Here is a 23,301-nt window from a genome sequence, read left to right as displayed (position 1 = left end):
TCCACATCAGGGCATGGTGAGCTCTGTGCACAGAGCAGGGAGACAAAACAATTCCTGCTCCAGCTGGGCACCAAGGACAAATGATCCAAATCTCAGCCCAGGAGCACAAACCCCGTGGGCTGGAGAGAGAAAAACAAGCAGGGTGGGACTGCCTGGGCTAAAGCTGGAATGGGACAATGAACTGCAAGGTGCAAATGGAGCAGAACTGATCCCAGGGAGAGAGCCCGGGAGCGCTCGTGCATTTTGGGGCCATTTTGGTTCATCTTGGGTGCAGCCCTGGCTGGGCTCTGGTGCTGCCCAAGGTGCATCCATGGAGGCCTTTTAATAAATCCCTGCTTTATTCTTTAGCTCTGTCCAGCCTCTGTTCTAGGTCAGCCTGCACAAGGATCACTAACTCAGGGCAGCACAAGTCAGCAAGAATAAATCTCAGCCTTCAGGGCTTGTCTGTTTCCTAACGTTCCTCAGAAGCTGAAAAGGAGGCGATGGAGAGATAGAAATCTTTTGATGTAAAGAAAAGTAGTGTGAGGATTTGTATATTCATACAGCAGATGGTTCAAAGCTCCAAGCTGATCTGAAACATGGGGTTTTTAAATGCATTTTTATGACACATTTAGTTTTAATTCTGCCTTCCTGCGCATTTTAAAGATTTGGAATTCTATTCATAGCATCAAAATTTATATAGAGGAAACTAAATAAAACATGAGACCCATGTTTTATGGAATCAAAGAATGGTTTGGATTGGAAAAGACCTTAAAACTCATCTCATTCACACTCCCCCTTCCCTGGACATTTTCCACCATCCCAGGTTGCTCCAACCCTCATCCTTGGACACTTCCAAGGATGGGGCACCCACAGCTTCTCTCGGCAAATATTTGATATTTTAAAGTTCATTTGATGCAATTAAAATTAAAGTTTGATATTTAAAAATTAATCTCAACTCCTTTAAGGGCAAAAATGATTTTTCTCAGTGTTTTCTAAGTCTTCACCTGTGAGAAAAACAGACTTCGACTGAAATTTAATATGCATGATTTCTTCTCCCCGAAGCCTGTCATTTTATTTCTTTATATAATTTTCCTTTCAAATTCTTCTCTGTGTGGTTGCTTGAAGGAGGAGGGTTTCATCAGTCACCCAGGTCTAACAGGGATATTTTCATTTCTGATGGTGGGAATTTGATTAGACAGAGGCTCGTCTAAGTGGTTCAAATGACTGATTAATTAATGTGGCATCAACACAGTCTTGCAAAATGTATTAAATATAATTGTTCCTGTCAACTCACCACAGTCGTGTTCACTGCTGGGGGCTGGAGTTATCAAGGTCCTTGTTTTGTTTGGGTTTCAGCATTTCATTTTTCCAGTGGTGCCTGAACAGAAGTCAGCAGTTTTTTAGTCAAAGATTTTATTTACCATAGAGTGGAGATCCAACTTACCCAGATGCATTGTGCATTGTCTTAATGCATTGTCATAAATGCATTAATAAATAAAAATATTTCCACTGGGGAAAAAAAAAAAAAACCACAAAAAACCCACATTTCTAGGATTTTCAGAAAGGAAAATAAGTCCAGGTTTCTCAGTGAGTTCTTACTGTTTCAATTAAATTTACATTTAACATGCATTTTTTGAAAATGAAGAAACGTCTGAAATAGGAATTAAATCCTTACCCCAATACTCTTTTTTTGGAGTCTGTTGTTTTGTTCTGGTATGTTTTTAATGGAAAAAAATTAAATATTCCTGTGAGCAGAGGAAACTTCTCATCTGTGAATAACTAAAGAAAGATTGGTTATTTACACTGTACCAGAGAAAATGCAACATATGTAAATAATTTACAACAATACCACTGAAGAATACAGAGAATCCAATAATGCTATTCCAGCTCAACATCTGGCACTGCAATTCTTGCAGGATTCCAGTAGCCCTAAACATGGATGTGGTTGATTCTCTTCTGTCCAGGCTTTGTTTTATTCTTCATGCAGTGAGATGCAGCAAAGCACTGAGCAACAATGACCTGGCACAACATCAATTTTTTCCTGCTCCCAGTTCTGCTCCAACAATCCCACCCCTGACTGACAGGGATGTTTCTGGAGCTCTGAATTAACTCAATAAATTTCTTTATGCCATGTACAAGTGCTGTTAAGAAATAAAGCCTCAGTGGAGAGTTTGCATAAACGCTCATTGCTGATTATCAAGTGTGTCTGGATTGTTCATGTGTCATTGTCTTGTCCTCTGCAGGTACCCCAACAATTTGTGTCACTGTCTGGGCAGTGCTGAGGCTCCACTTCGATGACACTGGGTAGGTGTTGCTGTGTGGGAAATGGTTCCAGGTGCATCCAGCACCGTGGCAAGGGTGCCACAGGAGTGAGTGTGGTGGCTGGAGAGGAATCACAGAGTGAGAGAATCCCTGAGGTTGGGAAAGACCTCAAGGACCTCAGGTCACCAAGTCCAAGCTGTGACTGATCCCCACCTTGTCCCCAGCCTGGAGCACTGTCACCTCCAGGAATGGTGTCTTGGTTTGAACAGACAGGTGTCTGCTAAGGAAGGCAGGAGCCTCTCCTTAAATGGAAAATGTAAACCCCCTCCCTCTGAATCATTATAATTTTGAAATTAAGGGGCTCTCAGGCAAAGAAATGGGAATAGGAATAACAATTCCTTAATAGGAAAATTAAAAATACAAATGCAATAGTACAAACAAAAACCCACAACCCTGCCAGAGTCAGAGCAGTCCCTGCCCCCTGTGTGTCAGGGGGTGTCCCAGCCCCATCCCATGGGGGCTCAGCCCTCCTGCAGTGCCAGCTGTGGCTCTGCTGCAGCAGGGATCCTGCACAAGGGGGGAGTTTTCCTCTGCAGCTCCAGGGCTGCTGCAGATGGGCCTGGGCTCCCTCTGGCCATGCAGGGCAGCAGAAAGCTGCTCCTCTGGCAATGCAGGGGGCAAAGGCTGCTGTGCTGTGCCAGGCTCAGATTGGATCCAGGGAGGAATGCTTGGCTCCTCCCCTGGGCGGAGCATCTCCCCATGGGATGCTGGGATTGGATCAGCCCTGCAGGGACACTCAGTGGCCATGGACAGCAGAGATCTGGTGGAGGGAGGGTTGGCTGTGGGAGAGATAACGAAAAAACTACACAATGAACAGGAGATAACTGCCCCACCTCTAACAGATAGGAATAGAATACCCCCATTTCCAGCCTAAGACAGATGGGGACTCCAAACCTCCCTGGGCAGCCCCATCCAAAGTTCAAAAACCATTTGAGTGAAAAAATTCTTCCTGATGTCCAGCCTCAACCTCCTATGGCACAACTTGAGGCCATGTCCTCCTGTTCTGTTTTATCCTTTCATTTCTCACATCCATTTGTGTACTAACATAATTTAGGTCCAGAGGTTCAAGTACTTTTCTGTTCATAGAGTTAAAATTTGATGTCTGTGCCACCACTGCAGTGGGGAATTCCTAAAAGATTCAGGCATCAAACCAGTAAACCTGCAGCTGACCCCATTCCCTGCTCCATTAATTTACTGGAGTCCAGGATGTTGTTTGTCTCATCTTACAAGTGGAATCCCACGTAATTCTCTGCTTCTTTCTCACTGATTGTGGAGGAGGATGAAGGTGATGAGCTCAGCTGTAGAAATTATTGGAGGTAAATCCAGTAAAATGAAAGAAATCTGCACAAGGCATTGCTGAGCTTTGATTTGCCAGGGCAATTAGGAGTTTAGCTTCCCACTGAGGAGGGTTTTGCATGAATTTTGCTGGGGAGATGAAGAGAGATGAAACAGAAATCCACATTCTGTCTTCTATGTGGAAAAAAAATTATTTCATAAAGAATTCAGAAGGGTAGCTCCTTAGCAAATTGTCTCTTTTGATAGAGGAAATAAAAAGATGCAAATATCCTGTTCTAAAGGACCAGAAGGAAAAGCTGCTCCCAGAGCTGGAGCACCTGCATATTTTGGTAGTCAGTATCTGCTCCCATAGAGCAGCAGATCAGGCAGGTAGCAATGGACGTGTATTTACACCCTGAAAAGACAAACTTGGCAATATTTTACATAAGCTATGCTTGAACCTGGTGAAATGTTAGAAAAAATGAGGCAAACAGAGTAAAACTTCAAAAATCAGTCAGTGATTCTTTGAAAACACAGAACTGAGGGAAAGGACCTTTGTACCAAAATCCCATTTCCAAGTCATTGAGGCTTATGCTTTAATTTTGCCTAATTTGGAAATACATCAATGCAAAATTTCCACAAAACTCATTGTTCTGTCAGGTTTTCTTCATCCTTGTTCTTTCAGAATCTCTCTGGAAAGCAAATAAAGCCTTTCCTCCACTGGGGATGCCAGTGCTGTGACCCAATGTTCTGTTTTGACATTAAGACAAATTAAATCATTAATTTCCATGCAAAACAAGCCAGATACCCCTGTTGTGTCATTATTAGGATTACAGCACTGGCCCTGAAAGCAGTAATTTCTCTTACAAGTCCAAACAACCCTTGCATTTTGCAGGTAGGGAGAATGTCTCGCAGAAGGAAAAAAGAAGATAAAGAAACAAAAAACCAAAGCAACCGAGGCAATTCCTACTATTTAGAGAAGCTATTTAGCATGCAAGACATTTAGACAGGTTCTAGCTGAGAGCCTCAGTGGTTACTTTTTAAAAATCAGCCAGCATTGTTTTGGGAGTGGGGGAGAAGCCAGCATGAGCCCGAAAATGTGGAAATTACTGAACTGGAAAACCAGAGTGGCAATGGCAGGGACTGAAATACAGGCTCAGAGCTCCTGCCTGTTCCTTACAAAACTGGCAGAGCTCCCTCGACTTCAGCTCCTGACTTCCATCCCTGGAAGTGGCAGGATTGAGGAGGTAAATGCAGCTCTGTTGATCCAGAGCTCTGCTCCTGATTTAAGCAGAGTTATTCCAGACGTGCACCAGAGATCAGACTCTGCCCTCTGCAAATGGAAATCGCATCCCTTCCCCAGCCCCCTGGCTCCCTTCCCTTCATCCATCCTGGAAAAGAATAATTTCTTTTCATCCTGCACTGTAGGGAAGCATTTGACAGAAATTAGGGAGCTTGTTTGTGCGGGAAATTCCAAATTTTCATACAGAGTGCAGAAAATTCCAAATGTTCTGTGCTGCATTCCCACTTTTTTTATCTGAGGAGGAGATGGTGGCTCCTTCCTCCACATTTATCCTGTAGGTGGTCACAGGGACTGGATATCCTTGAAAGTCCTTGAAAATCTTTGTGTGAGATTGATCTGATTCATTGTTGGCATCTACAAGGTGGAAGTTGGGAATTGAGCTCCTGGAAAAACAGGGGAGTAGTTTAAGTAGAAGAAAAGGTCTAAGAAGAGGAGAAGAAAATAGCAGAGAAGTCTAAGAATGGGAATTTGTAGGGGATGATGTATCAGAGAGCACATTTAAAATATATCAGTGGGGGAAAAAATAAAAACCAAAACAACCTCCAAGGTCCTCTGTGTCCCAACCAGATTCTGGGATAATTCACTGGGCTGTTACAGTCCAGATAACTGGAATTAGAGGTGGATTCCTATCCCTGTATTTCCTCATTCCTACACAGAAATATTGCCATTCATCAATATCTACTTTTACAGCTAAATTAATAAATTATAATTTGCCCAGGTTCTTCCAACATTGGTCAATTCACTAAAGACTTTCAGGGCAGATTTAATGTCCATCATAAGGAGGTTGAGCTCTGCAAATAATGGGTAATTTTCAGTAGACAGCACCTAATTATAAATGCATAAAAAGTATTTAAAATATAATTGGTGATTTTAGGTCCATATCATTGTTGATCCCTGACGAAAAACCTGATTTCCACACTGTGGGTGAGGAGATCCCTCGGAGCATTTATCCCCTTTCAAATATTTTAAGTTGGGTATCCACAGTGATTAGGAATTATTAATTTGCACTTGAAAATCTCAGTCATCAGCCCCTTTGATTTTGGATGATTTCAGCTTTCCATGCTGTGCAAATAGAAGCTAAAATACATAATTTAGTGTAAATTTTCTCATTTCTCACCAGCTGTATCTACAAATCCTTATTGTTGGTTTTAGAGGAATCCAGTAAAATATCTGAAATGAATAAATATTGAAATGAATAAATATCTGAAAAAAATTTCAGATATATCCATCTGAAATGAATAAATATTGTTCAATTGAAAAGAATGAAAGAAGGAAAAGAATGAGAAAGAATGAAAAGAATTAATATTGTTCAACTGCAAATATAAATTTAAATGAAATTTCTAAACCAAGCATCACTCAGCCATTTGGGATTTCTCTCACACACACTTTGAGGACTGGATTTTAGCTCTGCCTCCACACTTTTACACATGTATGTAGTTTTGTTTGAAGATTTTCCCTTTTTCCCCAGATGCCACCACACAACCATTTAAATGACACTGAAGTTGTAGTAAGTTCTCATGAGACCAGAAGTGTTTTATTCCTCTGTGTTCTTCCCAATTGTTTTTTGGCATTTGACAAATGCACCATGACAGCCTCTGCTGGGACTTTGGCTCATTTCCCAGCGGGAAGGAAAAAATTCCTTCTCAGAACTGCAAGTACAATTTAGACAGATTTCCGTGATTTTATATTTTACAGGGAGAAAATCAGGGGAAGAAAGTGGAGGGAAATGAAAGATAATTTTTAGTTGACAAATTCTTGACGACATAAAGTCATGAAGGCATTTCCCAATAATAAATAGTAGACATTATAATAGTGTAGCAGTGCCTGGAAAATAAGTTTATTTTCATTATTTTTTGTTTTCTAGCTCTAAAAATGTATGTTAGCATTAAAACTCTCTTTGAATATAAGCCGTATATTTGAATATCCAAGTGCACCTGTGTGAAATAACCTTCTGCAGAATCCTTTGGGGATTTCAGAGGAAGATTTTAAATTTTGGGGTTGAAATGTCATTTTATTTATGATTACTCACTAGCAACAGCTTAACAAAGGAGCTGATCCCAACTCTGCCCAGTATTTGATCCTTCTCAGATGAATCCTGGATAGGACTTGCAACACAATGACTGGACAATCATTCCAATATGTGAATACAACCAGGATCCTGGTGTACTAGAAATGTGTAAAAATTTTTGTGTCAGGGCCAGAAACCAACATTTGCATCTGTTAACCCTGGAAAAGTAAGTGAGACATCAAACTTTGGAATAACCGTCAAAAAACCCCCATCCATTGACATATCTCTTTTTGGTTTTTTGTTTTGTTTTTGTTTTTTTTTTGAAGGGACAACTTTAGGGTTGTATTACAGACACAGAAATACACTTAAAGGGTTTTTCCAAAATATCTAAGCTGTTTAATAGAAAAACACCATCAAAACTGCCACAAAAATACTTATTTTACTTCCAAATGGTTGGGGAAAGGCTGTAAAAGAAAACTGCCACAGGACAAAGTAAAGAACTATCACTTTGAATTTAGATAAAATAATTTAACTGAAAAACCAATCTCCTACATTGTGCCCCCTTAAAAAAAAATTGTGAATTCATTAATTTCATTGTTTTGTCCTTTTGTTTTCTTTCTCTTTCCTCAACGACTGCAGCTGCTGGGACATGAACGACAACACTGCCTTGTGGTGGGTGATCAAGGGTCCCGTGGTTGGGTCCATCATGGTGAGTAGAACTTGGAGAAGACAATTCTTCATCTCTCCTGAGCACAAATAACCAATTTAAACATCTTCAAATACTTTACAAACTGTGCTGCACCCCTGTGGGAAAATTCTCTAAATTTCCATCATTTGTCACCCACAACGCCGAGGAATTTAATCATTAAGAAGGATTAAATGATGGAGCACTGCCTGCAAGCAAAGGAGTTATTCAGTTAAACACAGACACAAATGCCATAATTAAGACCCCAGAGCATGAAGAACATTTGTCTGGGCCTGGCAGAGGTGTCATAGGATGTATGGAAATTCTGGGCCAATTGGGGTGGCAGCTGAAGGCCAAGTGGGACAATCCAGGGCACCTAAAACAATAGTAAATTTAAAATAGTAAATTTAATAATTTAAATGTAGTAAATTTAAATAGTAAAATAATAAATTTTTCCTGGTCAGTGACCAGAAAAATGCACTCTGCCTGCTCAATGGGATTAATTTCACAGCTACATTTATCTGTCTAATATTAGATTTAAAATAGTACTTGGTCATGGTGTATATTGCCAGCAAGGTGTCTGAGCTCTCTTTAATCAATGGAACTCTTGGATTTGGCTCAAATTTTGTCAGATACCTGCACATGGAGGACTGAGAGGTTCTAAAGTGCCCTGTTTGGCCTTAACAGAACAGCTAAAATTGGAAAGAATTACTGGAAATCATTTAGTCCAACCTACCTGATAAAACAGGATTCCCTAGAACATATAATTCAGGATTATGTACAGATGGATTTTGAATATCTGAAGAGAAGGAGATATTCTGTTGCTCCAAATAATATGAGAATTTTAAAATGCTGTTGGGCTCTTGCATTTAGGAAAATAAATTGAGCTCCTGGCCAATATGGTCAGAGGCACCTGAAAATCTGTCAGGCTTCCCACATGTAAGTGTCTCATTCTGGACATTCTAAGTTGCTCTCCACACTCCACAGATGTAATTATTCACGTTTTCAGTGGGTTTTGTGGGGATTCAGACATCCAGCTCACAGGTAACCAATAAACCAGGAAGTTTTATCAGGTTTGGGTTTTCTCCTTTGAAATCTTTGGACAGCTCTGTAAAGTCCAGCAGCTGTCAGAGAAATGAAGGGAAATTCAGCCAATTTCAGCACCAAAACAGAGAGATTTCAATGATCCAAAGTTTTTGTCCATGTGTGAATTTCCATGTTTTACAGGCGTAGTCTATGAAGGATCATGTTCTGCTTGGAGAATCAGTTAAACCTGGTTTTTGTCAGAGGCATTAAAGAACCAAAAAACCAGCAAAAGACAACTGGGCTTCTCCAGCCCTTTGCAGTCCTCAGATCAGACAGAAACTTCTGGAAGAGAGTTCTAGATGCTGAGAATTTTACACTTTCTGTACTGACAGACTCTGACTCCCAAGAAACCAATACATTTGACCTGAAGCCATAGAAAAAGCTTCCAAAATTGGTTGATGACACTGGGATTACAAGTGTGTAGTTTAATTAGGAGTTTATAATATCAGAAGGTGGAAAACTTAGTGTTTGGGGTTTTAGAACATAGTAATATATACAGAACAAAATAGAAATTTTAAAACAGAGACTAGTCCTTCTTCTTCTTCACCTTCTTCTTTATAAGTTTGAGCAGTATTTTGTAATTAAACAGAAACAGACTTTGAGTGATTAGTTACTAAGTTAAAAGTGAAAATAATTTAAATGTAATTTCCTAATTAGATAGTTTAACCTTAAAAACCTTATAAAAATGGTTAACCATTTTATACACTGCTAGTAAAATACTATAGAACTCCCTACCTATGAGACTGTAACATAAATAAGAAAATATAAATATTCGAGTAAAGTACCTTCAGGTACCTTTAATCCCAATCCCAAAAAATAATAATAAGAAGAAAAACCAAAAATCAACATTGTAATGGTGCCTCATGTGAGGATCAAACTCACAATCTTCAGATTATGAGACTCATGCTGATGCTCATGTTCAGTTCCTGGTCTCCCTATAGGAGTGTAAGATTTTATAATGGACCAATTTAAATTTCCACTGCTCAGGCTCCAAGAATCTATGGAGTTGGTGACAGCCAAATCTCAAGCCAAAGCATTGAAATAACCTAATTTTATCATTCTCCAGGTTTTTAAAACTAATGGAAGCTGTTAAACTGAGAAGTCTGTTGGTCAGAGAACAGGAGTTAAAAATGCCTTTACTCTGGAGGTCTTTATTTTATGATTTTTTTTTTGTGCAGGGATCTTTCTTTTTACTCAGCACAGATTGATAATGAAAATGTTGAAACTTTTCCATTTATGTTTCTCTTCTCTTGTTTTGAAACTGCAGAAATTCTGCCGCATTTTAGCTGCAGCAATGGGGATAAGTCCCTTGTGAACTTTCCCCATTGCTCCTGACCCTATAAAACTTTCAGACTGTGGTTTGGAGAAGATAAAAGGAATGTAACCAGCAAGTCACTGGGAATGTCTCATTTTCATACTTTTTAAAAGTATGTCGTTGTCACCATTTTTAACTTTTTTGTCTTTCCCCCAGATAAACTTTGTGCTTTTTATTGGCATAATTGTGATACTTGTGCAGAAACTCCAGTCACCTGACATCGGGGGCAATGAATCCAGCATTTACTTGTAAGTACAAATAAAGCAGTAATCAATTTAAATTATTGATATACACATAGGAAAAACCCACAAAGTAAAAAAGAAACCTCAGTTGAATTAAGTTGATTTTTGAAAAGAGTTCCAAGGTCTATTAAATTATTTTGATTTTTACTTTAATTTTTCAATCCATCAACCATGATGCCAACTTTCACCTTTCTTTAAAAGGCCTATTAAATAAGCATAAAGACAAGATTAAAACCAAACCCAAACCAAATCTAATGTTTTTACATGTGAGTTATCTGAAAATTAATATATTGGTATACAAATTGTTGTTATCCTCATGGGATGGTTTGCTGTGCTTCATAAGTTCCAGGATATGGTTCAAAGTTCACTGAAATCAACAAGATTTGGTGAAAAGTTTTAATTCATTTTATGCTGAATTACAGTGTAGTAAGATCACCCAGACATGCTTATGTCCATGTTTCTTGTAAATTTAAATACATTCCACTTAAGCCAAACATTTCACACACACACCCTGAAAATTGCTTTATAATTAAAATTAAAAACACGAATCCTAAAATTTTCCTCTAGATGTTTGCAGCTTTGTGATTTCTATATTGTTTTAAGCTGGAATCTTTTTTATTAGTTTCCACGTCATAAGAGGGCAGAGGTTGGCCAGTTGAAGTGGTTGTCATCATGATTTTGAGTGCATGCAGTCATTCTCCATATAAAAATTATATAATCCTCTGGAATAACCAGGATATGGGGCAGCACCTCTGGTGCTGGCCTAAATACCACACACATTTGGTTTTGGGAATTTTTTGTGAGCTTTCTTGTACACATAGATATAGGAGGACTATTTAATTTAGTGCTAAACTCCTGATGAAAATAGACAAGCTATGAACACCTTAAATAAAACTAAAAGATGTTAGGGTAAAGTAAGAAATGCTTCTTTGGTAGCAAATACAATTATCCAGTGATTAGCTTCACCCTAAGCAAGCACAATCATAATATAATGATGTCATCCATCTAAATGAGAATTTTCAGGAAAAAATATGTCCTCCAGCTGCCTATTTTTCTTTTTTTTCTCCCTTTATCTAGTTGAGATTTACATTAAATAATAATATTTTCTACATCAATTTTCATGTCTGTAACCAGATATTCACTTACTGAAAGCACTGCCCCTTTCACCTTGCTCTAAACTGTGTTTCCACAGCCAAAAATAATGCTTTAAATTGATTCTGTGGGTGGATTTACCTCAGAAATAAAACTGAGGATGAGAGTTAGTCACCAGGCTAACTTGTGCATGGTCTGCCTAGGGCTTGCATGAAGGCTTGGATGTTCTGCTAGGAAGTCATCCCTGAGTTCTTGGAATTTAATGAACACCTGAGATGTGCAGAGCTGGTTCTGAGTCTGAATTTTTCAGTGCATGTTTGGTGTCTGCTGCACATCTCACAATATGAAGCAAAGCATGCCACGGCCTCCAAAGATTTAACTGGATTACCAAACATCCTTTGTCATCCTGGATCAATATGGTGACTGGGTTTTGCTGGTGTTTTTCCTATGTGTATAGTTAGCCACCAAAACCAAGAGAAAACATCATATTTTCTGTTCCATTCGCTGCCATTATTTTTTTCCTCATGTTTTTTTGCAACTTTTATAACCGGGTGTGTATAAATCGATCTCGCATTGATGTATGTGTTATGGAGTGGAGTGTTGTTTATCCAAACAGATTTGACAGCAGAAAAGTTCACACAGGGACGATAAAAAGGAATGAAATTGAGAATTCTGTGCAGATATCCACCAGAGAGAGTCAATATTTGTGCACACATACCCTGTAAAAAGAGAGTTTGTAAGGGAGGAAGACAATAGATCATAATCTGGTTCTGTCACCATATTGAAATGTCTCACATTTAGACTCATATTAAGCATTTTCCATGTTCTATTTTGCTGTTTCAACCTATTGTAGCATCATTCCATCAGACCAAATTCCTCATGCAGATCTTTATTCCAGAACATCTTTAAGCACTTTCCCTTTAGTAGGTGAGGAACAATGAGGTTGAGGAAGGATTTTCAGCCTGTTTCTGAAGGTAATACCTCATGGATCTGCAGCTGGGATTGAGATTTATTCTACTATCAGTCTTCCATTTTTTGGAATAACCAGACAGCTTGTGCTTCCATCATCAAAAAAAGAAAAAGTAAAATAAAATACCCCAAAAACTTGGCTACTTGCTTTGAGCAGGATTTTTTTTATATGTTTGGTACTTATTTAGGTTCAGGTCCTTGTAATGTCTATTTTTGTTAGAAAAATCTACCTCTGGTTCTACTTCACAGACATGGTAGTGATGGTTCTGCAAAGCACTTAAGCCTGTATTTGATTTTTAAAGCCCCAGGGATGGGCTTAAATTCAAAAATTAATCATTTATTGCTACCACTGTGCATTCATTATTAAAATCTCCCACTGGAGAAGTTGGCTGGGAGCTATGACAGCACCATGGCAGAAGAGAGCACTGCAGGGGAACTGAGGCTTAATTAATGCGGTGCAGCCACTGGAGAATATAAGATCTACCTTAAAATAAATCAGACAATAATTTGTATCATTTGCTGTGCATTACCAGGGTTTTACTCCCATTAAAAAAAAAAAAAATTCTAGACTTCCTCTCTAAACAACCTGATCATTGTCTGCAACACCTTTTCCTTTAGGCTGACAAAAACCTGGGATCACATTGCTGATTCCTCACAATTTTCCTGGAGTGGCCAAGAGCTTTGGTGGTTATAAACTTCCATTTTACCCACTTGTATGTCCAGTTATCCATCACCACTCTCATTCCTCCCCAGCCTTTCCTCATGCCCTGGTTCCCCTCAGAGCTGCCTGCATGCTGCTGAGACCCCAAAATCCCACCAGGTTCTGGGAGAGCAATCACTCCATCTTTCTTTTGCTGATGTTGTTGAGAGAAACTCCTCTTTACTGCTGAAAATACTGGGGATCTCTAAAATACAGATTCATCAAAGTGTCTAAGCAGCTGAGGTAGGAATTCAAAAAAGACATCAAAGACACCCCATTAATGATCATTTTTATTATTTTGGGTTATTTTTCTAAGAAACTTTCACACTTCCTCCCAATAGTCATCATAACCATGAGTTACTTTTTAGTGTGAGGAGTGCCAAAGATGTAAGATTTTTTTTCTTGAAACATGTCTGGTTTCAGTTAATCTTGTGTCAGTCCTGAATAATTCTGCCAAATTAAACATTGAACCAAAGCAAGATCAGTAATGCAAATGGAATAGATTTTTAGCTGAGGGATAAGTTCTGAGATCCCCAGGAGGTGGGGAAGCATAAAGAGCTATTGATTGTATTGTTAGAGTAATTAAGACAGCTATTAACAAAGTTCAGGCAAGTTTCTCACCCCAGCTGGTGAAATAAACAGCAGGAATGTCCCATGATTACAGGCATAAAATGGTTTGGTTTGGAAGGGGCCTTCAAATCATCCAGTGCCACCCCCTGCCATGGGCAGGGACAACTTCCACTACCCCAGGTTGCTCCAAACCCTATTTGACCCAGTTCTGACCATTTCCAGGGATGGAACAGGCGCAGCTTCTCTGGGCACCCTGTGCCAGGGCCTCACCTCCCTCACAGTGAATAAGTTTTTCCTAATATCCAAACTAAACCCACTGTCTTTCCATTTAAAGCCATCCCCCCTTGTGACATGTCCTATTTAATCTCACAGAACAAATGACCATGTCTCGAATTGGTGCCATTATTTTCCATCCAGTTATAAATTAATTAACTTGATTCCAAACGGAAAGAACCCCCTGATTTTAGCAGTCTTCAATTGCAGTTTGTAAATATCAGTGAAGGCTGACCTAGAACAGAGGCTGGACAGAGCTAAAGAATAAAGCAGGGATTTATTCAAAGGCCTCCATGGATGCACCTTGGGCAGCACCAGAGCCCAGCCAGGGCTGCACCCAAGATGAACCAAAATGGCCCCAAAATGCACGAGCGCTCCCGGGCTCTCTCCCTGGGATCAGTTCTGCTCCATTTGCACCTTGCAGTTCATTGTCCCATTCCAGCTTTAGCCCAGGCACTCCCACCCTGCTTGTTTTTCTCTCTCCAGCCCACGGGGTTTGTGCTCCTGGGCTGAGATTTGGATCATTTGTCCTTGGTGCCCAGCTGGAGCAGGAATTGTTTTGTCTCCCTGCTCTGTGCACAGAGCTCACCATGCCCTGATGTGAAGCTCAGACCCACACACTAAAGCAGCACAGAACCTGAAAATATAAAAGCTAAAACCTGAGGCATCAGAAGTAGCAGATTATTTAGGGATAGTTACCCCAATATTATGAGAGCCAAGGAGCACCACATCAGGAGTCCATGAATTAAATGGGATCTCACAGTCCTGGGGTCTGCAAACACATATTCACAACCCTACAATGGCTGGTTCAGCACCCAGAGCAGCCCATCAGGCCCACATTATTTGCATGGATTTATCATCTATCAGTTTCTTCCCCGGAATTTTAGGAAATGGATAATAAAGTGATCTGGCAAGACTTCACTGTTTTTACCATGAAAAATCCAGCCAACACTGTGTAAACTGGTATATCAGAATATTTTTTCAAATATCCTGGGCCAAGTTGTTGTAGAGAGAGTACATCACTCCCTCCAAAAAAAAAAAAAACAAAAAAAAAAAAAAAAAAAAAAAAAAAAACAAAAACCAAAAAAAACAAAAAAAAAAAAAAACCAAAAAAAAGCGCCCCCATATTTCTACAGAAATGCCTACACAAAGCTTAAATTCTCACTGTTATTTTCACAAGCATTGTTGCATTGCTGAAATATTCACTCTAGACAGAAAATCATCAGTACCACTACCAAAACCCACCACTATTATATTTTAGTAGGTGCATGATGTAGATGCATGCTGGAATAACCCTTAAGATTAAAAAGACCCACACATTTCCATCAAATCTTTGTTTTTTCATTCATTTTCAAGTATCAAGCACATATAACTGAAAGAAAAAAAAATATTTTTATTTTATTATGATTTCCAGTTTATCACGACTGGTATAATTTGGGAGGGGGAAGCTTGTTTCTGCTTTTGCTTTGACAGATTCTTCATAAATTTTGTATCACATGTTGAAAGCTCAATGAAAGAAAACAAACCCCACATATATAATCTAGCTAATTCAGGTCTACCTCATTCCTCCAATCAGCATCTTGCTGGAAAGAAAGGAGAATCAAGGCATATACCATAGGTAGGTATGATTTTACCTATGCTGCAACCTAGAGGGTTTAGGGCAGCAGAAGCAATGTTGTAACCCAGATGTTTTGGTAAACAACACTCCTCTAAAATTCACCTCCAAAGTCACTGGAATCGCAGTGATTCATTCTGCTACCGCTTTGTCTTGCTGCAAGTGCTCAGAGTGCCAGAGTTGGTGATTACTGACAGGGTCTTGGTGCCAAAAGGCTGATTTTTTGACAAGCAGATGGCAGATGTTGGATGGACAGTGTGTTCTCTAGGAGGGCACTGCAATTTCTGACCCCCAGGTGCTGTCAGATGGGTGCTGGGGGCACCCAATGACCCAGCAACAAAAGGAACTCGTGTCCTTGGGTTAATCCTTTTCCACCACAGGAAAATCCACTGGGAAACACAGATGATGGTTTTTGATGTCAGTGCATGGTCAGCAAGGACCTAGTGCTCATTTCTGAGGAATGGAGTAGATACTTGCTGATTTGATCAACATTAATTCTTTATTTCTTTATTTAAAGTGCTAAAAAAAAATGTGCTCATTCCCTCCTATACTTTTCATGTGAATTGCCCAAGGCAAATTATTATTTTGGGTGCTGGTTTGATTTTTATTTTATTATTTTTTACTTTGGACGTTTTGGGTGGAAAGGATGGGGGTGTTCATTTGTGCCAATCTTTTCAGGCAGATCAAACCTAAGTGTACTCATTAGGAATTTAAGATCATGCAGGCTTTGTACCATAATTAGCAGGAGTGTAATTAACAGGGATTTATTTATTTTCAGATAAAATAATCAAAAGCCCTGTTCTGCTTTGATTAGCTATCTGTGGTTTCAATTGCTGGAAAATCAAACAGCACGGAATATTTAGTGTGTTTATATAACGTCCCTGGGAGCTGTTATTGCTACTGAACAACTGAGGGAAAAATGCACCTAAATCCCTCAGGTGCCTGTGGCAAGGATAGGAAGGTGAATTTTTAGTTGTCAAATCTACTTTCCCAACATAAACATTGCCTTTCATCCAGTGCATCCTTTACATTCTTACTTAAACTATGAGATTAGACCTAAAACTATTTCTGCCTGGAAAAGGGTTTTGGTATCTCATGGGCCACCAGCCAGAGGAACATTCCAGAAGAGCAAATCAATATTTATAAAGGAAATTCCATTTCCAGTCATATACAAGCACCTGACTAGAGCTTTGGCAGGATATGATTTTGAAATCATGGATCACAAATCTTATTTCTTGTTCATGGAAAAGGGTTCTGCTTCTGTTATTTGGAAATCTTTAGAAGGCAGATTTTAGGGTGCAAGGCCTTGGCCTGCACAGGTGGTGTCTGTGTGGTGGAGGCTGACTCCTGTCCTTTTCCCTCTTGTAGAAGAATTGAAAAATAGGCTGACTTTGTCTTTAACACTATTTCTGTGGCTGTAAGGCATTTTTATGGGAAATTTTATGGTATAAATGGATATACAGACAGACAAAAGGATACAATGGTGATTTTTGTTGTTGATGAACTCATGAGATTTTGAAATCTGCCTGGGTTTCCTGTGTAAGAATTCTCTAATGATGACTTAAAATTTCTCTTTGGCTCCATGATCTGTGGCAGCCTTAAAGAACAAAGTTCTTTGCCCAAAAGAGCAAAGCACAGACTTTTTCCCCCCCATTTGTCACAAGAGCAAGCCATGAACTGAAAAAGAGCAATTTTGCATTACAAGAGAGCCACTAAAAGATGCTCTTTCTCTTGAAAGATCAAAGAGGTGTGCAGGTTAGTGAGGGAGAGAATAATGCCAGGTTTTATCCAACACTGCAATTCTCTTTATAGAAATTATTTTTATATATTTTTTAAGAAAACACAGCAAAGCTTGCTGCACTCCCAACAGTTCTATCAAGGGTTGGATTAGCCCTAACAGCCCTGTTTCCACAGAGTTTGAGGCACCAAAAAAAGGCTAAAGAGTGTTTTATGAGTTCCCACTGAAATGTTAACGTCATGTATCTGGAAATTTCAGATATAAACACTTTTCAAAGACAGCACCAAAGCCATCATGGCTTGATTGCCATAACTGGTATGGAACAGAACTCAGAACACCCAGGGGCTCAAGCCAGAGGGATTTGTACATAAGTGCTTGCATCTGTGGGGTGCCTGTGTAAATTTAGGATTTTGCCCACGCATGTGCTGTCTGAAACATTTTAGATATCTAAAATTGTTCCAGCCTTGCTGCTTAAAAGGCCACAAACACTTTAGCAATGTGCACAATATAAAGCTTCATATTGTAAAGGGAGAGTGGCTGCACTTCACTAAATTTGCTGTAACCTTGTACATTTTGCCGCACACTGGAGCTTCCTGATTAGCAAAAATGAGGTAGCTTTCAGGAGGAAAATGCAGAACGGATCTCAAATGTGCTTCTGAAGTCACTGCACTTGGTCAGAGTGAAAAATCTAATTTTGATGTGTATTGATATGCTTCAGTTGTCATGGAGATCAGCAGGATAGGGAACGTCCAGTGCCCAAGGCCACTCAGCTTTTGGAATTAGCCACGGATTTGGGTGCAGGATCTTTTATCACAGCAGCTTGCTTAGATCCTGGGAAAAATAATGGGTTTGGAGGATCAGAAAACATTTCAGAAGTTTCAAATTGAGCATTTGTGGTATTTTTGGGGTCCCCAGCATGAAGGAGGAATTGAGAATCTCACTCCATGTTCTTAGAAGGCTAATTTATTATTTTATGTACTTATATTATATTAAAAAATGCTATACTAAACTATACTAAAGAATAGAGAAAGGATACAGACAGAAGGCTTAACAAGATACTAAAGAAAAACTTGTGACCTCTTCCAGAGTCCCAACACAGCTGGCTGTGATTGGTCATTAAGTAAAAACAATTCACATGTTGGATAAACAATCTCCAACGACATTCCAAAGCAGCAAAACACAGGAGAAGCAATAAGATAATTATTGTTTTCATTTTTCTCTGAGGCTTCTCAGCTTGCCAGGAGAAGAAATCCTGGTGAAGGGATTTTTCCAGAAAATATGGCAGTGACAAGAGTTAAGTTGGGACTATCCAAAGCAGACCATTCTGGCTGTTTGTCCTTTTCCTCATGCATTGCTCATGTCTGAGTTTGCTGGTTTGAGTGCTCTGCTAGACTGAAAGGGATAGATCTGAATTTTTCTTTGTCCCCAAATCAGTTTTCACCTCTGATCCTTTGAATCAGTTACTTAATGTAGAGGTGAAGGTGGAGCTGAGGCAGCTGGTCGTGCATCAGTTAATGTGAGGCTGCAGGAAATGGGGAATAATTCTGACATCTCTGATCCTGAACATGCTTTCAATTTATACCAAGGCTCAATGCCCACCAGCAACCATGGTCTTCCACTTAGTTTTTCCCACCATTCACACTTTTCCCTCTATATATGAGGACAACAGGAATTTACTTTCCCCTCGGTGTCTCTGTTTCTCCTTGCCATTGATTTCTTGTGTCTCACTTCAGCAGCTGGCATTGTTTCACATCCAGTAGGATTAGTTTTACATCTGGGGAATTTTTAGGCTGTACTCCAGGCAAGTACACAGCCTGAGGTAGTGAGGGGACAAGGAAGATGGTGCTGTCCCAATGCAGAAGGTTTTTTGATCTGGAAAGACAAATTTCTTGTGAGGATTTTGTGACTAACACTGTGTGTCCAAGGAGCTGTGTGGTGCAGAGCAGGCAATCGGTTTTCTAAGAACAAACTCTGCCTGCCTTGGAGAGTAACAGAACACCCTCAAGGGCACCAGGCTATAGAGGCTTAATACAGAGTGAAATCTCAATGAAAGTTGTTGAAACAAATGCAAACTAGCTCAAGATAGGACCAATCCAAAGCCATGTGTAAGGTTCGTATCAGAGTCTTAGTCCCACCTGTATCATTACTGAGGGATTTCCAAGCTGTAATTCCTCTTTATATTCCAATGAAAACATTGGAGTTGTTCAGCTGATTAAGTGTCTGCAAGCTCAGGTTTTTTAACAAAGGCAGTGCTCTCTTTTTTCATGAAGGAGAGTTGCAGAGATGAGTTGTACCGTGAATCTGCAGGGATATTGTAGAACATGTAAGGCAGGTGAGTCAAAACAGTGTAACTGAAGCTTCAGAGCTGCAAATTGTACAAACCCAGTGTAGTTACACTGATGCTGAGCTCTGCCAGCTGACAGGAACCAAAACCTGTCTGTAATGCTTGAAAATCCACTTCTTGTGTCAGCCTGGGACAACAAACTCTCTGTGGGCTTTGCTCATTTGATTTCTTTCAAGGACAATGAGCTAAATCCCATTCTCAGGTATTTATGCCTGGATTTGGATATGCACATTCTTCTTTTGAAACAGTAAAGTATTCAAAATGTTAATTTATGCAAGAATCTCATTTGAGATGGTACATTTATCTCATTGAACATCCTATTTTCTGCTGCACCTCAGTGATGTTACTGCACCTCCATCAGAATTATTCCACAGTGCACGACTTGGATCTGTGCTCTCCACTCAGAGACAATAACACAGGTGGGAAAACAGGAGCTCCAGAATTATACAGGGCAAGGATCAGGACACAGAACCTTGAAGCTACAGTTGTTTTTGTTGGAAGAATTCTGCCTTCTGCTATCAGCTTTATTCTCTAGAGCACAGGCAAATATTTGGCTTAGTCTCTTCATTATTTAACTCCAAGTATAGCAATGGTGTTCTCTTTCTTTTTATGTCCACTCTGCAGAAGTTAGAAAAGGCAAGAATGAGCACTGTAGATAGGATTTATGGCACTCTTTGACCATTCTGCTTCACCTTCAAGCCTCAGATCTACTCAAGACTCAGATTTACTGGACAAAAAGTTCCAGTCCAAATTCACATTTATTAAACATTTGTTTTTAGCCACAGCATTAATCTGCAAGCAGCTTCAGCTTCTTATTTTGGTGGCATTAGAAAGGAAAAGTAGAACTCTAGGTAACAAGACAAGACTAAGAACTTGGGATTTGTTTTCCATTAAAGGCTAGACACAGTTTTCTTATTTTTTTAGGGTTTTTTTCCCCCATGAAGGACACAATATTTTGTACTTTTAGCAAGACAGCAGGGCATCTACCTGGTTTAATAAATCAATCCTGCTGGGCTCCTTCCACAGTCAGTAGAGATCTACCCAGTCCAAAGACTAAAATCCTTTAGTACAACTTATTTCAGTTTAAACAACAAGTTCAAAATAGGTCAGGTAAATCTCACTTTATGGCCTGTTTCTCACAAGCTGGCATGGGCTGACAAGGGAAAAGGCACACAGCTAAAAATTAGGGGAGATACAACTAAAACACAACTTTTCTGAGGAGCACCTGGGCTTACTCTGTGTCTGGATGAGAGGATGAATGGTTCTGCCTGCACACAGTGGGTCGGCCACTGCAGAGATGGAATTGTAGAATCTGTTTGTTGCTTACAGAGTAAGTTCTGTTTTCCAAACTGCTCCATCTGATCTGTAAGGGCGTGGGGTTTGTAAATTTAGTTGGTGTTTCAAAGGGAAACAAGTGCAGCTCCAGGGAATCCTCAGCTCCTAAGCAGCAAGGAGAAGATGTCTCCTAGCCTAGAGAAGTACCAGCTGAGGGGAAGAGGGTGTGTGATATAAATAATATATTAGACAGACCTGCTTTTCAATTTTCTCCTCTCTCTGCCATACAATCTCTCTGCTTCCACTTTGGTTAACTTTCTACTGTATTTTCAATGCTTTATTTCATTGATTTATTTCTGCATTCCTTCTCCTGCTACTGCACAGCTGCCAATCCTACTCATGGTGAGATTACATAGAATTACTTGAGCAGGGTGCACAATGATTCTCCAGGAGGAGCAGTTTAATTTGCATGAACCAAGGTCTACCTTTACTGCATTTCCCAAAGGATTCCCCTTCAGCACATTCAGAGACAAGGCACAAACCTCATCATTCCCCGCGTGTTGGTAGCAACCTAAATTCAGAACCCTGACCATTTTCATGATGGATGTACTTGGATAATGCAGCATAACCTGGATCAGCATGCTCGTTTCCCTCCTCTTAAGCACCTCTGAGACATCTAGAATGGAATTACAACTCCTTTTTGTGTTCTCTCTCATTCGCATCGAGACGCCCAGGTGTTGGGCGGCCTTCAGCCACATCATCCATGGCTCATTTCACCCCGGGAGTGTTTAACTTTTTCTTTCCCCTTCCACCCCTAGCACCCTCCCTCTTCCTCCCAGATGCAGCTGCAGTCCCTGCCCAGGACACTTGCGGTGAGACTCAGCTTGTTTGCCTTTAGCTGTCTAAAGTCTCGTGCTCGATCTGAGCAGTCCAGTCGTCGTCTATGGTCACTCGGGGACACCAGGGCACCTCCGTCAGACAGAGCATCCCCTGTGCCTTAGATGTCTCTGTCACACAGGCCAGCTCAAGCCTGGAAGTCCCTGCTCTTTCCCTGAGTGAGTTCAAGGTGATAGTTCAGTTTGGAATCTGTCTTTGGCACGTAGAGTTAGATGTGACCGACTCCGTTCTCTGTGTGCCTACAGAGGTCTGAGGATCCTGCCCTGATTCGTGCAGTGTTTTCATAGCCATGCTCTCATTTTAATTCATTTTCTTATATTTGTCTATTTTTTTCTTATATTTGTTTATTTTTTCCTCATTCATGTTTGTTTTTTTTCTGGTTCCTGCCTCCTCTGTCTCTTCTCTCTTTCTCCCTTTCCTTCCACCAACATCTCTACTTTGAAAATAAATAAAGCTTGCAAAATAAAAGGGGAGGGGGAAAGGAAACAAAATGTCTATAAATTGTGTACTCTAAAGATATGGGACACTTAACACCATCTAAAATCAGAGAGGTGAATCTGTCAAAATTAGAAATGGCAGAAAATAAGTGCTAACAGCACTAAAATATTAAGGTCTTCCTAAGAAGTACTAGCATTGTTTTCCATCACAAACCTGTGTGTCAATGTCTCCTCACTGGGTGTGGAGCAGCAGTTAATCCATAGATAATATTTTCAAAATCACATCTGTTTTTTTCAATAATTCTAGTAAATACCAAGTGCTGTCACATTAGATCTCTTCACCAGGAAAAGCTGTAAAAAAAAATCAATCCCTGTCAAATGAAACAGGACATAAGCAGTAAAGGAAACATGGAGAGGAATTTATTTCTAGGTTGCCATGGCAACATTAAGTATATCATAGAAGACCACAAACCTCTACAACAACCCATGGCTAAGACTTTTCAAAGTGATTATTGATTTTTTAGATGTTTCCTTTTCAGGCTCTGTACCTTAATATGCCTCGTAAGTGCTTCTTTTCAACACAGGCTGAGCAGCCCTCTTGTGGTAAAAATTGGTCTGAGAAATGTGTTTCAGATCAAGTGATCAAAAAGATGAGTGGCACTCAAAATCCATAGTCACTTCTGAAAGCCTCAGTCACAATAAAATTGTGCTATCCCTTAAACCTCCTTGCTCATTTTTGATCAGTCTGAGTGGACAATTAATGCCCAACTCAACTCTGTGCAAAGCAGGTGGTGCAAAAATCTAGCACAAATTCTAGTGCAAAAGGAGCAGTCATTTTCATATTTACTTCCTCAGCAACAACCAAAAAATGAAATTTATTTTGTGAGTTGAAACACAGTTACTATATCCATTTGCTGGAGGTGTCCATGCCCCAAGACTGTGTTCTTTCCAGCTCTTATACTGTAATATTTAATAACAACACAGTTATCAGGCTTTAATTACCCAACAGAAAGTCAAGCATAACTCCAGGATGGGGATTGACTTAAAGGAGTTAAAAGTAGGGGGAAAATTATGCTTTCAATTCATCCTGGTTTAGAGTTCAGATTATAAATTCCATGAGTTGTGAACACAGATCTTAGACTGTGTAACAGAAACAGAGTTGGGTTTGTTTGA

At 39.8% G+C, this 23,301-nt stretch overlaps 1 protein-coding gene across 12 annotated transcripts in view; it reads left to right on the top strand.

Annotated features, from left to right (window-relative positions):
• The window catches only part of ADCYAP1R1 (ADCYAP receptor type I), a 149,442-nt gene that overhangs the window by 115,198 nt on the left and 10,943 nt on the right, over nucleotides 1-23,301 (top strand). For 6 of the 12 annotated variants that reach the window (XM_064703815.1, XM_064703816.1, XM_064703811.1 and 3 more), the window contains 4 exons: nucleotides 2,226-2,286; nucleotides 7,530-7,599; nucleotides 10,133-10,224; nucleotides 21,613-21,666. In XM_064703815.1, the coding sequence (XP_064559885.1) occupies nucleotides 2,226-2,286; nucleotides 7,530-7,599; nucleotides 10,133-10,224; nucleotides 21,613-21,666 (277 nt within the window). The remainder of the gene's footprint in view (nucleotides 1-2,225; nucleotides 2,287-7,529; nucleotides 7,600-10,132; nucleotides 10,225-21,612; nucleotides 21,667-23,301) is intronic. The other 6 variants (XM_064703822.1, XM_064703821.1, XM_064703820.1 and 3 more) reach the window with 1 other exon arrangement.

Source organism: Zonotrichia leucophrys, chromosome 2, assembly GCF_028769735.1.
Source record: "Zonotrichia leucophrys gambelii isolate GWCS_2022_RI chromosome 2, RI_Zleu_2.0, whole genome shotgun sequence".
Taxonomy (NCBI): domain Eukaryota; kingdom Metazoa; phylum Chordata; class Aves; order Passeriformes; family Passerellidae; genus Zonotrichia; species Zonotrichia leucophrys.
The sequence above is the reverse complement of the archived record's forward strand: the minus strand, read 5'-3'. Positions and strand labels throughout refer to the sequence as shown.